The 15,657-nt window shown below is 41.3% G+C and overlaps 1 protein-coding gene across 1 annotated transcript in view; it reads left to right on the top strand.

Moving 5' to 3' along the window:
- Nucleotides 1–1,749: 1,749 nt before the first annotated feature.
- Nucleotides 1,750–15,657, top strand: part of LOC116437960 (E3 ubiquitin-protein ligase KCMF1) — a 46,402-nt gene continuing 32,494 nt past the window's right edge. The window contains exon 1 of the mRNA XM_032096364.1: nt 1,750–2,323. Coding sequence (XP_031952255.1) covers nt 1,765–2,323 — 559 coding nt within the window. The 5' untranslated portion in view covers nt 1,750–1,764. The remainder of the gene's footprint in view (nt 2,324–15,657) is intronic.

The raw sequence follows: 15,657 nt of genomic DNA, 5'->3' as shown, positions 1-15,657 counted from the left end.
TGACAAAATAGAGTAGTAAGACACATGTTACTCACTGCTCCAGTCTGTGCACTGTTGCTGTGAAATGCTAGCAAGACAGGTATAGCTTTGTCACCAAAACTATCTCAGAGACACTGCTTTCCTAGTTTGGTATGTGAGTATTATGACAGCTACAAGTTGCTCTTCAGTTTCTTGTCATCTGTGGTGTACTTCTTACAACCTCCTTGCATGGTCATTGACTCTTTGCCTGCTTTCACAAGCAGTGAAGTCATTGGCTCCCATCAGTCAAAATGATCCCCAGTTTCCCCTACAGCATATCCAATTCACAGGTATTGCTTGCTGCCACTGAAAATGCCCACAAACCACTGGAATTTTAGACTTTTAGATCCAGGTTATCTTCTCAGTAGGCACCGTTTATGAAACTGCATGTGGCTAAAGAAAAGCTGGAAGTGAACCAGGTCATCAGAAACCAGGAACACCCTTGTACCAGGAACAAAGGGTGCACATGCATGTAAGGTGTCAAGCAGAGGCTGTATAAAACAAATGGCATGGGAGGGAGGTGGTGCCAGGAATGAGGTTGGCACTTCCTCCTTTCAGCGTGTTCTGGTTCAGTCCCGCCTTTCCCAGCATCTTGATACTAGGCTGCTCTGGTGTGGGCCCTCATGGCCCTTGAAATAGACTGAGAAGGTATTTCACCAACTTAAACATGTAAGAATTGTGGGGCTGGGGCAGACTTATGGGAGCTGTGGTGTAAAACAGTGGAGAGGATGGAGGTGTTGGATTGGCAAAGGGAAAAGATTAAGGAATTCCATACGCACGGTAGAGGAAAACAAAGGCAGATGGGAGAAGGTGAGAAAGATGGTGCTATTATCATGGATGCAATCTAGGGAAAGGCCAGGAAGTCATAGTAAAAAAGGCAACACAGAAGCAAAATGCATGATGTATGTGCCCTGTGAATCTGCACCAGGGAAGGAACATGGCCATGTTGCAGGTCTTTCACTCGTTCCAAGCCTGGCCTGCTTCCATGAAGTGGCAGGAAGCCATCAATGATGGGATGAAAAGTCCTCATGGTGTGGACAGACCAAGACACTTGTCTGGAGTACAGGGCCTTGAGGGGAAGCTGTATAAGAAGTGGCTGAGGTCCCTGGGTCTCTTCAGCCTGGAGGAGACTGAGGGGAGACCTCATTGTAGTTTCAACTTCCTCATGAGGGGAGCAGAAAGGGCAAGCACTGATGTCTTTATCTGCGATGATTTGTGACAAAACCCGAAGGAACTGCATGAGGGAGGAGGAGATTTAGACTGGACACTAGGGAGAGGGTGGTTGCGCACTGGAACAGGCTTCCAAGGGAAGTGGTCACAGCACCAAGCCCGACAGAGTTCAAGAAGCATTGGAACACGCTCTCAGGCACATGGTGTCACTCATGGGGCTGTCCTGTGCAGGGCCAGGAGTTTTGACTTGACGATCCTTGTGGGTCCCTTCCAAGCTATTCTGTGATTCTGTGAGCGAGACAACACACGGCACTCCGTGGGCATCCTCTTTACAGAGCTAGAGTTTAACTGAAGGACACTTCTAGCAGTCCTCTGCAGGCCTGACAAAGGCGGAACGGAGAAAAAAAACCCAAAAAAAACACGAAGGAAGGACTTCAGCCCTGTGTCTGGAGTCGCAGCTCCCCAAATCTGTCAGAACGAGTAACGCGATAAGTGACGGAACGCTGGCTCAGGGCATGCGCCCAGCTGTTCTCTGCCGCTTTTTGCCCGCTCCTTTAACATTAAAAAAGCTGATTAATGCGTGTCGTTTCGGTCAGGCCGGTGCTGGGTCCCGTTACCTCGGCTTCCTTCCCCCGGGCGGAGCCCGCCCTGGCCCGGCAGCCCGCGCGGGAGGGCCGCCGCCCTGCCAGGGAGTTTCCTCTTCCTCCAGCAGCGCGGCCGGGGCGGGAGGAGGAAGGGGAAGGGGCAGGGGCCGAGGCCGGGAACGCTCCAGCGCGGCCACCGCCGTCGCTGGTGCGGCAGGGGCGGAGCGGCGCGGGAGGCGGAGCCAGCGGCCGTTGGGGCCTGGAGTCACCGTGTCACGGCGCCCGGGAAGCCGTTGCCGCCGGATCCGCCCCCCGCAGGGCGAGCGAGGAGGCAGGAGGAGGAGGAGAAGAAGGAGGAGGAGGAGGAGGGGGGAGGCCGGCTCCTCGCCGGCTCTTGTGTTTTCGCCCTCTTCCCGGCCCAGCCCCGGACCCTCTCCTCTCGCACCGGGGCGGCGGCGGGGGGAGAGGCCGCAGCGGCGCCCGAGCTGCCCGCGGAAGCCCCGGGACGGGCCTGGGCCGCCGTCTCCGGACTAGGATGTCCCGACATGAAGGTGAGCGGCGCGGGGCGCCCAGGCCGCTCCCGGCGGCGGCGGCAGGGCCCGGCCCGGCGGCCTTGGGGGCCGATCATCATCATGGCGCCGCCGGGAGCGGGGCCCGGGGCCCGGCGGCGGAAGGAAGGAGAGGCCCCGTCGGGCGGGCCGCGCTCTGCAGTGTCATAGCGGGGGAGGCCGGTACGGCCCGTTCGCCGCGCGGCCTCCGCCGGGCGGGGCCGGGGCCGCAGGTACGGCCGGCGGGGGAGCCGGGCCGCCCCGCTTCTCCGCCCGAAGGACGGGCGGAGCGAGGTGCGGCGCCCCCGGAGGGCCCGGCCGCCGTGGGTGGGCGGTGGCGCGGGGCGGCCCTGCCGACGTGTCGGCCGCCGCCGCGGCAGGTCCGGCCGGGCTCCGCGCCCCGGGGCCCCGCTGGGTGCCGGGGGAGCGGCGCCCGGGACAGAAGTGTGCGGGCAGCCTGCCTGGCCCTGCCGAGAGGTGGCTTGTGTGCTGGCGGCCCCGGGATCTGCCCGTTTTCCCTCGGTTTTGCCTTGCGGCCGAGGAGGCCGGTGCTGGTGTAGTAGTGGCATGTTTTGAGGCCGCCGGAGAAACGTGTTCTGTGTGCTGCTTGCCTCTGATCCCGTTGTGTTTATCGCCGTGGAGGAGTTTAGTGGGTAGTTAGTCAGAAGAAGCAGGGTGGAGGAAGAGATGGAGGCTAAGAAAGGAATTCGTGCAGGAAGAGCATGCGAGTGTGAAACCAGTAGAGAAAGTTGCTCGGTTTTTCTGTGCTTGTTTACCAGCGGGTAAAGTGTTCGGAATAGTATTCTGTAAAACCAGGGATTGTCATCTGAAAAGGTAACTTTCTGCCATGTTAGGAACTTAATTCAGTATTGTCTCCATTTTCTCTTATCTAATTTATCTTTTCTCTGTTCTGTGTAATCTTAAAACCTTTTGACAGAAACGTTACAGGAGAATTCGATATTTGTGGCTCATACTGCTGGCTTCTAGTTAGTAGCTCGATTTTAGGCAGTATTGTATATGTGACGGATTTTTGGTGTGTGTCGCAGTATTTTGCAGACTTCTTGTTTGTGCAAGTACGTGTGCATCTCTGTCAAAGAATTTTCTTCCCTAAATCCACTAGCTTTTTTTTTGTTGTTTGCTTGCTAAAGTTGAAGCTTAGTAGGACTGCTGCTTTTTCTCCCTCCCCCCGCCCCCACTTCATGTTTTCCAAGAGGGTAGAGATGGATTTCTTTATGGTTAAAGATGCAGTTTTGACTGAAATAAAATGATTATTGATCACAAAATTATTGGTGGTGGTGTAGTAGGCTTATGCAGTCTGTAAGTATCTGCTGTGATGCATGTATCCGTAATACTCTCTTTAAAGTACAGTAGTGGAATACAGGCTTTTCGAACTTGAATAGGTCAAAATTATGGAAGTTTTATCATAGTGATAAGTGTTATCATGTGTTGTTCTTTAGTGGTTTTCAGTGATCAGTGCATGGACTATTGTAAGAGGTGGTGATGTGTGTTAAAAAGACATCCCAGCCCTGTCTTTTTGTTAAAATAGAATTTGAAAGTACATTTTCTTCTATGTTTCTTATGGAGATTATAGCATGAATTTTCCTTTAAGTTGTTAGGTTCTTTGTAGCAGGAAAAATTATATTTCCTGTCTTTGATATTTGTTGGTATTTTTAGAAGGAGTGACTGTTAATGAAACCAGGCTTAATATTCTCTTTGCAAAGCAGATTCATCAGTGATTGTTCTATTTAGACACACCTAGTTAGAAAAAAAGGAGATAATTGCCTAATTAATTACCTACTTGGTAAGCGAATGTGAGTTTTGGTAATTCTGGATCCTGGGTGTAGACTTCTCAGGTGTGTGTGAATAAACAATGCATTCCTAAAACCATGAGAACACTGTGAGATTAAAAATTACATCTACCATTGTATCCTTGTGATTTTTTTTTTTTTAAAAAAGCTAGTCTGTCTCTTAATTTCTCAATGATTCTCCTCTTACTTCACACTTCAGGTGTGTTCTTTTAGGCAACTTTAGTTACAGGGATAAAATAACACATATTAATATAGGAGGCATGGTTTTCCAACTTTATGGAGAAGATGTTTTGGGGGCTTGATTTTGGTAGAACTCTGGAAATCCATAGAAAGTATATACTCAAAAAGAAAGGTAATTCTTGCTTCAGATCTGCGCAAGTTTATTCACAGCTGACAGTTTTTGATCCAGTATGATGAGTTTGGGAATGGCTGTCTTGGAAGACTATGGTATAGGAGGAAAACAAGCTTTAATCATGTTTATGTGATTTCTTTTATATGTGTATTTTCTTTAAAATGGTCCATACACAAAGTTACAAACAAGCTTTATTGATATTTCTTGACAGAATCTGGATGCTGTACCAGTTTTATGGTGGAAAAGTATGTATCTGGATGTGTAGATGCTGGAGAAGTTAAAATTCTAAAGGCTTGGGACTTAAGTAGGCTGTAAAGCATTTGATGGAGATTTATGCTTACTTTCCTCTGGGGTTTCTCGACTACTTCTTTGGTGTAATAATCTGTACAAAACAATTGTTTGGGATTTTTTGGTTAGTTGGTTTTATTGTTGTTTTTTTAAAAGGGAGATTTTGTTATCTTTCACAAAAAGTTTGACCACAGCCTGCCTTTTCACTGTGCTCTCGTTTCACATATGAGCTCCAGACTCCTGTTTCTCCCAAATCCCGGAAAATAGACACCAACTAGAATTTAAATTACTGTTGCTTTTTTTGATGTGTTTATTCAGTGTTCAAGGGACTTCCTTGATAATGCTATCAAGAGTTAAGTATTTATCTCTTGCTATTGCTAGGCTCCTCTAATTTTTCAAAACCATTTTTGTTCTGTGATTGGGTGTTAAGAGGCTAGCTGTTCTTTGCCTTTGGTTTTGTAGAATGCAACGTGAGGTCATTCCCTGGTCTTGGATTTCATGTTGTTCCCTTTATAGGAGCAATATGCTGTGTTTCTCTGGGTTAGCCCCTCTGTGGAGAAATATGTGGTGGTGTAATATTTGGCAGCCTACAAGGAACAGGTAGGTAATATTTTTTTACATCCTGGAAAGTTTACCAGAAGGTATTTTGCTTATTACAGATTGTCTCTTTGTGGACATGTGTCTTGCAATGATTCTCTTACTCGGCAATAGACACCACCCAGGACAGCAGAAAAATTGAGAATTGCAACTTCCAGGAATATCATTACAAGACCATTTTTGCAACTTGTTTTGTGGAACTAGGTTGCAACAGTATTACTGGCCTGGCTTAAGATTCCCTACAGCTGGCATCTCCAGAGGGCTCCCTGTTCCATATCACCTGCATCACTTAGTTCTGTATCTCTCATGCTCTGCACCCCACTCTCAGACCCAGTTCCATCCTTTTCTTCTTATTCTCACTAAAGGACATAGTCTTTAAGCTTCAAAGAGCTGTCAGCAATTCAAGCAGTGGGGTTTTTTTGCTGGTCCCCATTTGTCAGCATTTCTTATGAATCAGCAAAGGTCTGCAGTTAATCCTAGTCTCATGTGAAGTAAATTGTAAATGGATGGCTAGGAAGGGAGAGCAGTGACTGTCAGGACCACATGGCCTTTCCAAATACTCTTCTCTGGCTTTAAGATCCTTTTACCTGAGGGAGCCAGTGTCTCTCTGCTCCTTCTCTTTCTGTGTATGCATAAATGTGTTGCATAGAGATACTGAAATCAAGTGGTTATTTGTAGTAGAAGGGTAAATAAGTAAATCTTAAAAAAGAACTGCATATAACTTCGTCTTTGAAATTCAAGAAATCATAGTTACAGTTGAATATATACCAACCACTGTAAAACTATTAGTATAAGGGTAATGTTAGCTCCAGTCCTCTAGCTGTACAGTGAAAAGATTGGGAGTCTGGGCTGATGATGTATTCTGTATGGTTACAATACAAAACATAAAACTTAATCTGAAACAAACTTTTTGAAAACATTAAAACAAAGAGTAATTTCTGCCCTTTGTAATGGTGCAATAGCTGTGTCATACTTGAGCTGCAGAAGGGTACTACAAACTTCTGTCACGACAATGCTCAGCCAGTTGATCTGTAACTTAATGCTTCATATAGTGTCAGTTATAAAGTTGCCACAAAATGCAGAATTAATATATTTTTGCATGTAAAACTTTTAATTCACTTAACAGGACTACATATTTTCCGTACAAAGTACTCAAGATACAGTGTTGGTGAAGTGTGGCATGTAGTAATGAAACATGTCTGTGAGACCAGTTACAACTTGCTGTTACAACTTCCGATACTTTGCTAGCATCTCCTTCAAAGGAGTCTGCTATTTCACAATACAGAATAATAACAAATTCTTTCATATGTTGCTGCCACTGAGATCTATTTTGTAGAAATTAAGTCCAGATTAAGTTGTGCATGTAACATAAAACAATGAGTTTTTTTGAATTTGTACTAGTATTTGAGTCTGCCAAAGCATTTTTTAACTGTATATGCAAAGTGTTTCGTACTCTTCTTAGTTTTACTCTATGGTAGCATATTAATACATCTAATTACAGATGTAGTACAGTATCTGAAAATTAGTTAGTGTGACAATTTGACTAGTGGGAGCTGTGTTTAGACACAAAAAAATGTTAATGTTAAATATAAACAGCTGCAAATGTGATTGGAAATATTTGAACATAGTAATTTGCTTTTTTATTAAACTGTTGTTTGATTTCAGTAGGAAACTGAATCATCATTTAATAATAAAAAGAGCTGGAAACATAATTCATATTTTAACTGGCATGATACTTACTGGCTTTATGAAAGCTAGGTTTTAAAAAAGGATTTTGGCTGTGGTTTAGGAAACTGTGTGAACCAAGCTGCTGCTGTTCCTGCAGAGTCTGAACAAGGTCCTCCAAAAAATGTTTGTAAAAGGAGACTGTTTTTCCTCTCAAGTCTTTATAAAAAGTAATGACACCATCATGGGAAAAGGGAGAAAAGGATTAGATTTAAGTTATCAATGTTTGAAAGACTTGTAGCCTATATTTTAAGCAGGAAAACTGGAACAGAACTGTGATACTTTTAACATTATTGTGTGGGGGTGAAGAGAGAAGACAAACGGTGAAAAAGCTCTGTTCCAAATGCTGATTTAAACAAGAAGGGATTCAGGGGAAATTTATAGAGCCATGAAAATTGCTTGAGTGGTACTGGACAAATAAAATTTGTACATGTTAAATAACAAGAATAAAGCTTTTCAAATACTTCTGCATGTTTACATTACTGATAACATTTGAGGGAGAGTTGTTAGTGTCACTGTTCATTGTTGTATCTTCATTGTTATGTTACTTCCGTTATTGTTAAATACAAAACCAAAGCAGTGATTAATACAAAAAGTGCTAATACATTCAAGAAGCTGCTGGACACAGCAGCATATTTGAAGAATGTTGCTCAGGAGTTGGGATGTGCCAGAGACAGATTCCAGAGACAGCAATAATTCAACCTCATTTGAGTATCTTTATTTTGTACACAGCTGCATATTATCTACTCCATACCACCCTGCATTCTTTAGGGTGTGCAGGAGGGTTCTCTATGTTAGACCACTGCTCAGCGTTTGGGAGTGCACAGCAAATGAGCAGATAGAGACATTATAGAAAAAAAGGATGGTCAAGGTGTTGACAGTGGAGCTTTGTTGTGGAAAGCTGGATCAACTGTTCTGTCTTCTGTTGCAGAGTTCATGTGAACTGCTAGGTAAGTTATTTTGTCAAGAATTCACAGGTAGCTGGTAGCCGTTTGTTCCTTATGAAGACCTGGTTTGGCATTTTGAGACCTGAGCATTTACACCTCCAACTGCATTAACTGAGCAGTGAGCTTTGAAAAAACACTTAACTATAGAAAATCGAGGATTCTTAAAATTCCATCCTTTGGCATCTCAGATTGGGTGACTGAGTTCAGCAGACTTAGGAGTTTTATTCTTTACGTGCTGTGGTTTCCCTTTATTTTAGGAGAAGGGAGATCTTGCTTAGAAGTGTTGTTAAAGTTAATACGTTGATGTTCGGGCTGCACTGAAATGCTATAGAGAAAATGCTTGCAGAGATAAGGCAGTGAGAAAATCCATAGTCAGTGCAAATTTCTTTGAACTGTGTGATAGCTAAGCGCTCAGGCTGACCAAGGAGGACAAAACAAAAAGGTTGTTTACTGAACATCATACACGCTGGTGCACTGAGTAAGGTGATATTTTTAAGAAAGGAATATAATTGTGTTAGATGACATCTGATAGATTCTGACCATAGATTGATACTAGGGATACATATATTTTAATGTGAGTAAGGTAGTGAGCTTTCATGGGTTTTGTTCCTGTAATCGTTTGGGCTAAATCCCCCACATGCAATGTGTTCTTCCCCTCTATAGGATTTACAATAGATGAGCGGATTTGGTAGCTGTAGGTTCTGAAAATGAAGACATAATGGAGAAGGGATATACAAAACTTTAACTATAGGCAGAAGTGTTGCTCGCTTTTACAGAAACAACATTACTAACATGATTAAAATTATTAAGGTACTGTGAGCAGTTCAGAAAACTCAACCAGGGTGCTGTTAGTGACTCAGGATGTAAGGGATGTGTGAGGGGGAATTATTGCATGGACAGAAATTGAAAAAGTATTTGCCTCAGAAAGGCTGATAGAGAATCTGAAAGAAAGGCATCACTGCATAAAATGTAATATGTAATCTCCCTTTTCAAATACAAGAAGAAATCTCATGAATTCAAGGGGAAGAATAAAATTGAACTGCTTTTTCATACACTGTGTAATGAGATTATGGAGAATTTTTTTATTTAATGTTCTTGAGGCTACCTCATACCCAGATTTAACAATTAAGGCTTTGAATTTTATCTTAAACTTTCTAGTCCTGGTATTTTAACTACTTCAGATTCAGATGTGGTTGTCAAGGATCTTAAATCTTAGCTCCCTTTCCCTGAAGCATCACTTGAGCATCTGGTTTGAACTTACTCCTACAGTTCCCTGTATATCTAGTCCTAATGGTTATCCACATTTTTTCCTCAGTGTAGCATTTTGATGATTTTAACGCAGTGAAGTGAGAGTATTTGTAATTCAGTGTGAAGCACAGAGACAAGCTCATTAGTTTAACTTTTTCAGGAAATATGTGTAAACCCAACATTTCAGTTCAGATCTACTTGAAAAGTTTTGTGTGGCTTATTGTCATTTACTAAGTTGAGAAGTGAGATCTGTGCCAAGTAAAAATTGTGAGGCAACATCACAGAAGCCTTGGAATTGTGTATCAGAGGTGTGTGCAGGTAATGGCTTGATTTCTACCACTTGAAGTTACTTGTTCTAGTTTGAAATTAATTTTTAAGTATGAATAGAAGAAGTCACTGGAGCCTCTGACATATTAGGAAAAAATTATACCACCCCACCTGCCAGGTTTAGTCTGAGAATGTGGTTTGAGTAAGTTGACAGGGGAAGGATGGATGGATTTACTTGATGGAATTTTTATCTTTTTTTATTTTTAATGTTTGAATATTTGTAAAAAAAAATTAGGCTTCGTCTATGATTTGCTTTTTATGAGAGTTCCTCTTTTTATTGCTCATTTGTCACCCTGCAGTGAATTTCATGTTTGTGTTAGTTCTTTTTGTTGTGATTGTTTTATTTGGAGCTTCTAGGAGACTGTCTCTAGAAGTCACCCCATTTTCAGTTGGAGAGCTGGGTACAACTTTTTTATTGCAATTAGGCTTGGAACTTGATACAAGAAACCGTGATGTTTCTCCCATTTGTACATGGGATATCACGTGTAGATTTTGTCTTGCCAGTAGGCCGTCAGGAGAGTCTCCTACAGGTAGAAATGAGTGGTCTTGTACTCCGTTGCAGTGAGTTTTATAGTTATAAGTCCATTCTTCCAAATTTTTTACTCATTGGGACATTTCACTAGCATAATATATTGTTTGCAGCTATCAGTTCATATGACATCCCCATATTACTTAAAATTTGTCTTTAATTTCACATTTTTGTCAAAGTACTATTGATCCACATTTGATTTGTATCATCGCACTGTCATCACTGACAAAATCCAGCTGAAGAAAAATATTAATTAGAAAAAGCTTTTTAAAAATTATACTGCAAAAGTAAGATGAAATAACAAACAAAGTTCAAAAAATTATAACTGCATTTTTTTTTCTTACCTCAGGTCAGATTTGGTCTTCCCCCTTCTGCCACTTCCTGGTGCCAGATTCTTTTTGGGAGGCAATGTTTCTTGTCTTGACTGACAAGAGGTGCTGTCTCTGGTAGGATAAATTATCTTCTTTGCTTTCTTTCTTTTTGTCTTTGATCTCTTACCCTTTACCCTCTTACTTTGTTGTCACTATTCTTTCTTCCCCTTGCTCTGCTCTCCCTCTCCTACTTTCCTCCTTTGAGTGCTCTGGGGTGGGATTTTCAACACACCCTTGGGAAGCTGTAGATCCGTGTTGGGTGCAAGTGCAATAGAAATTTAACGCCTGCCTCTGTAAGCCTCTTTGAAAAGCAAATCTCTGGTGTTTCTTGGTGCACAACTTGCCCTTGCTTATTTCAGAAAACAACAGTTGCTGGAAAGGTTTTTAGACAGCCAGATACAGAGATGGATTTGTGTTTTGGTTTTGTTTGTTAGCTGATGAGGTGCTTTTAGTCGTGAAAGTTTTACTAGGTTATGACTGATATATTCTTTAATTATTTCTTGAGCAGAGTCATTGTTTACAAAACTCTTCAGTAACAGTTGATTCTAGTGTAAATACTATGTACTATTAGCTTATTGATACTAAAGCAGCCAGTGATCACTTGAGCAGAAGGTGATTTCTAATGGCTCATTCTGTGACACTATATTTAAAAATTTGAAAGGATGAGGTGAAATCTATGTATAAACAATGTAGAAAGCAGCATAAATTAATGTGACAGATATAAATATCAATATTCGTATTAGGGATGTAATTTTAAATCAGTTTCCAGACCACTTTTCAGACCAACAGAGTTGCTTTCCAGCTGCTTGATGGTATGGGAGGAACTTCATGGCAGCTTCTGGAAGGAAACACCTGGGTGTGTGCCTAGAACAACATTAGAATTACTTGGCAGATGAATATCGGCACCCTGGAGGTGGCCGGTTGGAGAGCAGTGCTGTGAGCTGTTATACAGGTGATACTCCGGGTACTTGATAGGTATCTCAAATATCCTAGCTCCAGCAGCAGTAGGTCATACATGATTTTCAAGGTCAGAAATGCATTAGTATATAGTCATGTAAGGACCTCTTGTGTGATTGTCAGTAACTTCTGTCTTTATCTCTAAACAAATGATTCTGGTAAGAATCAACATTTAGTTTTACTGGAAATATATTTTTGCATATTTACCTCTATGTGTATATGTATTAGCTGTGCATGCTCAGAAATCATGGTTACCTGGAATCAATTTTAAACTGCTGTGAGTCTTGATTAGAAACCCTTGTCAGTTGGACTTTCTTTCATGATAGAATGAAATTAACTCTGAAGAAATCTGTGATTTGGGCACAAAGGCTTTTCTGTGCTCAAGATACCATCACATCACTTCTACTCAACAAAGCAAATGTTTTAATTAATTCAAATATTTACATATGCTTTTAGTGTAGGCAGTAATGCTGAGATGTGCCTAACAGAAATGGCATTTCGTGTACAGCTGTTATGTGCGTATCATGCTGAGGTGTGGGTTATATCTGCAAGTGGAAAATCTCTGTGGCGAGAAGCAACTCATGATCCACCGATGAAGTGGGTCTGTGAGAGCAACTTCACCAAGAGTAATAGTGCTGGAACAAAGGTCACATCTGGACTGACAAATGTGGCACTGCAGCTCATTAGTTTAACTTTTTCAGGAAATATGTGTAAACCCAACATTTCGGTTCAGATCTACTTGAAAAGTTTTGTGTGGCTTATTGTCATTTACTAAGTTGAGAAGTGAGATCTGTGCCAAGTAAAAATTGTGAGGCAACATCACAGAAGCCTTGGAATTGTGTATCAGAGCACCAAAGTTTCTTCTGACTTTGTCTTTACTTTCTGAGACTAAATAAGGCCACTAACTTCAGCCTCTGAATTATTGTTAGTATTACTTTTCACATGTCCAAAGCAGACTCTCTGAAACTGGTTGTGGAAAAGGACGTAAGTTTGGGAAAGAGATTTCAGGATGCCCATGAAGAAAGACATCTAAGCTTTGCAAAAGTAAGCTGTAGAGAATGCAGAGCTTTCTGTGTCATGACTAAGCTTTTTTCAGTCTGGATGTGCATAAGATAGTGCAGATGATTTTAATTCCATACCTGTTTCCTGCTTTCACTTGTACTGTTCTGATAAGATGAAAATGTCAGTAAGTGTAATTTGATCTCTGACTGTGCAGGTAGAAGTCAGTTATTTCTGCTGTTAGCCACAACCTGTTGATTACACTAGTTAGATGCTTTGCTGGAGTAAGAAGATGGAGTAGAAACTGCGGAATGTCTTGACTCAGGAGTAGGTCAGACACATTTTCCAGCTCTCTTCTCACTTGGTTATCTTAAATTTTAGAAAATTCCAAAGATGAATAAAAGCCTATTTGCCCTCCTGAATTCAGAAAGAATGGGTACTGTGATCTGCAGGTATCTTTCCCAAGGTTGTCTGCCATAAGGCCTCTGAAATGCCAGGCAGGGTCTGACAACAACGTTCTTATTCTGAACGACTCTGGCGGTGAGCAGAGAAAACAGCTTGAGATTTTTGCTGTAGAAGATATGCAAATATATTCTTTGGAAATGAGGATATACGTGTAAAGATTCATTAGAATATAAACATGTCTTTACAGTGTAGATAACTGAAAAATTGACTGTTACTAGTCAAAGTTGTACTGGTAGAGGTTGCTATTGATAGCATTCTTGTGCTGTTGCAAACTGCTGTTTGGAGTTTATTTGGAAGCAGAGAATCTGCAAGATGCAAACTCTCAAGTTTAACTCATGTCACATTAAAAAAAAAGAAGTATAAATGGAAACTATTAATAAGTTTTGGGTTATCTCATAGTTTGTTAGAATGTTATCCAGCTCTTAAGTATTGGAGCCAGTTACTGGGAAGTGTCATTCTTACTGTGCCTCAAAGCTCAGTTAATATCTTGTTCCTGAAAGCATTAGGAATTAAAGGAAAACTACCAGAAAGTAAAGGAATGGGTTGTTGGGAATTGAATGCCAGAATACATTTATTTAGCCAGGAATGAAGTACTTCAAGGTGATCATTGAATGAGGTGCAGGACTCCAGGCTCTAACTTTGGGGTGTACCATGATGTATCTCTTCAGAGGAAGTATTTCAGGTCATCTGCTGATGAACACTCTTGTTATGCTTTCACTAAATGTTGTGTTGAGCTTCTTCCAAACCTACTATTCGTTCCTTCTAAAGTCCTTCTTCAAAGATTACCACTTTTCAAGAAAGCAGACATTTTCTTAGCTTGTGTAATAGGACATAGCATTAAATGTCCCTAATCGGTAAGATGACATTGTCTGCATGTTCCTCCGTAGTGCTGAGCATTTGGTGATCCTGGCAGTGTATAGAAAATTTAAAAGTCGACACTGTAGTATGGTTTAGTTCAGCGCAGTTTGTTCTAGTTAATTGAAAAACTCTAGAGAAGCTGCTGGGACTCAGAAATACCTCAGAAATTAGAAATTGCAGGGGAAATCTGATGAGCTGTATTTAGGATGGAGCAAGCCTTAGGGTTAAAGAAGACAAAAGAAGTTGTATGTAAATAATTGGGTCCTTTTGTTTTCGTCCTGCAACAATTGTAGGCATCTTCTAATTGTACACAAGAAAAATGGATTCACTATAGGGTCTAAGTTACATTTGGGTCTGTTACCTGTACGGAAGGATGTCTGCAAATAAAAAAAAACCCTTGCAAACCTCTTAGCTGTAAATATATATTTTATGTGGACAGCATTTCAGGTGCATTGCCATACCTCTTTCATCCTGAAAAATTTTATAGTCAGACAGAACCATGAACTTCAGGAAGGTAAAAAGTACTGAGTTGCTTCTGAGTTTGACTGCTCTGCTGAGAAGTGTGTCAGTGAAGTAAGGTAGATGCCAACTCTGGCACATGCAGAAGAACTTGGAAGGAAAGTAGTTAATACTTATTGTGTATTGTAATAAGCTGGTGTGTTGCAACAGTCAACAAAGAGCTCAGAAAATAACAGCTGTCTTGAAGGTGTACCAGGACTGTCGGCATCCTATTCAGCTCAACGAGCTGAAGGTGTCTCTTCATCCATGCATCCCAGTGACATCACCTGGAAGACTGTCAAGGGAAATGGAAGGAGTATCAGGCTCATACCCAAGCTCATTTTACAGTTATGTGTAGACTAGGAGACTTGTAATATTTGTGATTGCATGTTTGACACACATCAAACTTTAGAATGCAACACAGTGTACAGTGAGGCAGTCCTAAAAAACAATGTATGTGTTAAAAGAAGAAGGTATGAGTTACAGAAGATACAAGTTTGTGGATGAGTGATTTTTGCTCATAAACATTTGAGAACTTGAAGAAGCTCAACAGTTTAGTGGGTGAAAACCACCTTTGTGTGAATTCAAGCAGAGTCCAATCGGCAGTGGAGAACAGAGCTTATAAGTTAGTCTGAAAGGAAAAAATCTTGTGCTTCCAAGAGGCAGAAATTGAGGTGAAACAGCTAAAATACCTGTCATATGTCCACCTTCCCCTACTTCATTATCTAGGTTTTCCTCACTAGTATCTTTGTATTACAGATTTTTTTTTCTAATAGATTGTTTAAAAATGCTTTCAATAAAGATCTGTCAGATTTTTTTGTTACACATAATTTTTTCTTTATTCTTAAAATACTGTTTCATGCATTTTGTAACTGTAGTATGGCAGCTGACCTTGTAGTAAGAAGTAGTGAGACCTAAGGGGTGTTTGATCATCCCTCTCCTTTTTTCCTAAATCCTGAAGTGAGGTACATTTTACCTGTTTTGATAAAATGCTGTATTGCTGACACCTGGTTTATTTTGTGGTTCAGCAAATAAAGTAAAACATTTGAGTCTTGTTTAAGAAAATGAGCTAATTACATTAAAAGTTCTTAAGTACTGAAGACTCATGAGCTATGATCTACAAATTAGTGATGGGTTTTAGTGTTTAGTGATAGATTGGAAGCTCTATAGAAAAATTATGTGACATGTTATTTTCAAATAGAGTGTTTAGTAAATTATTCTTAAAAGTAAGTTGGATACATATGTGAGATGATCAGGACTGTCAGGGAAATGTTCTAGAACATAATACTTGATCGTCTTTGGTTTTTTATGCATGTGCGGTTTAAAGGGACAAGAAGAACAAAACTACAGGTAATAAAGCTCAGCGAA

This window comes from Corvus moneduloides, chromosome Z (assembly GCF_009650955.1).
Source record: "Corvus moneduloides isolate bCorMon1 chromosome Z, bCorMon1.pri, whole genome shotgun sequence".
NCBI classification, from domain to species: Eukaryota; Metazoa; Chordata; class Aves; order Passeriformes; family Corvidae; genus Corvus; species Corvus moneduloides.
The sequence above is the reverse complement of the archived record's forward strand: the minus strand, read 5'-3'. Positions and strand labels throughout refer to the sequence as shown.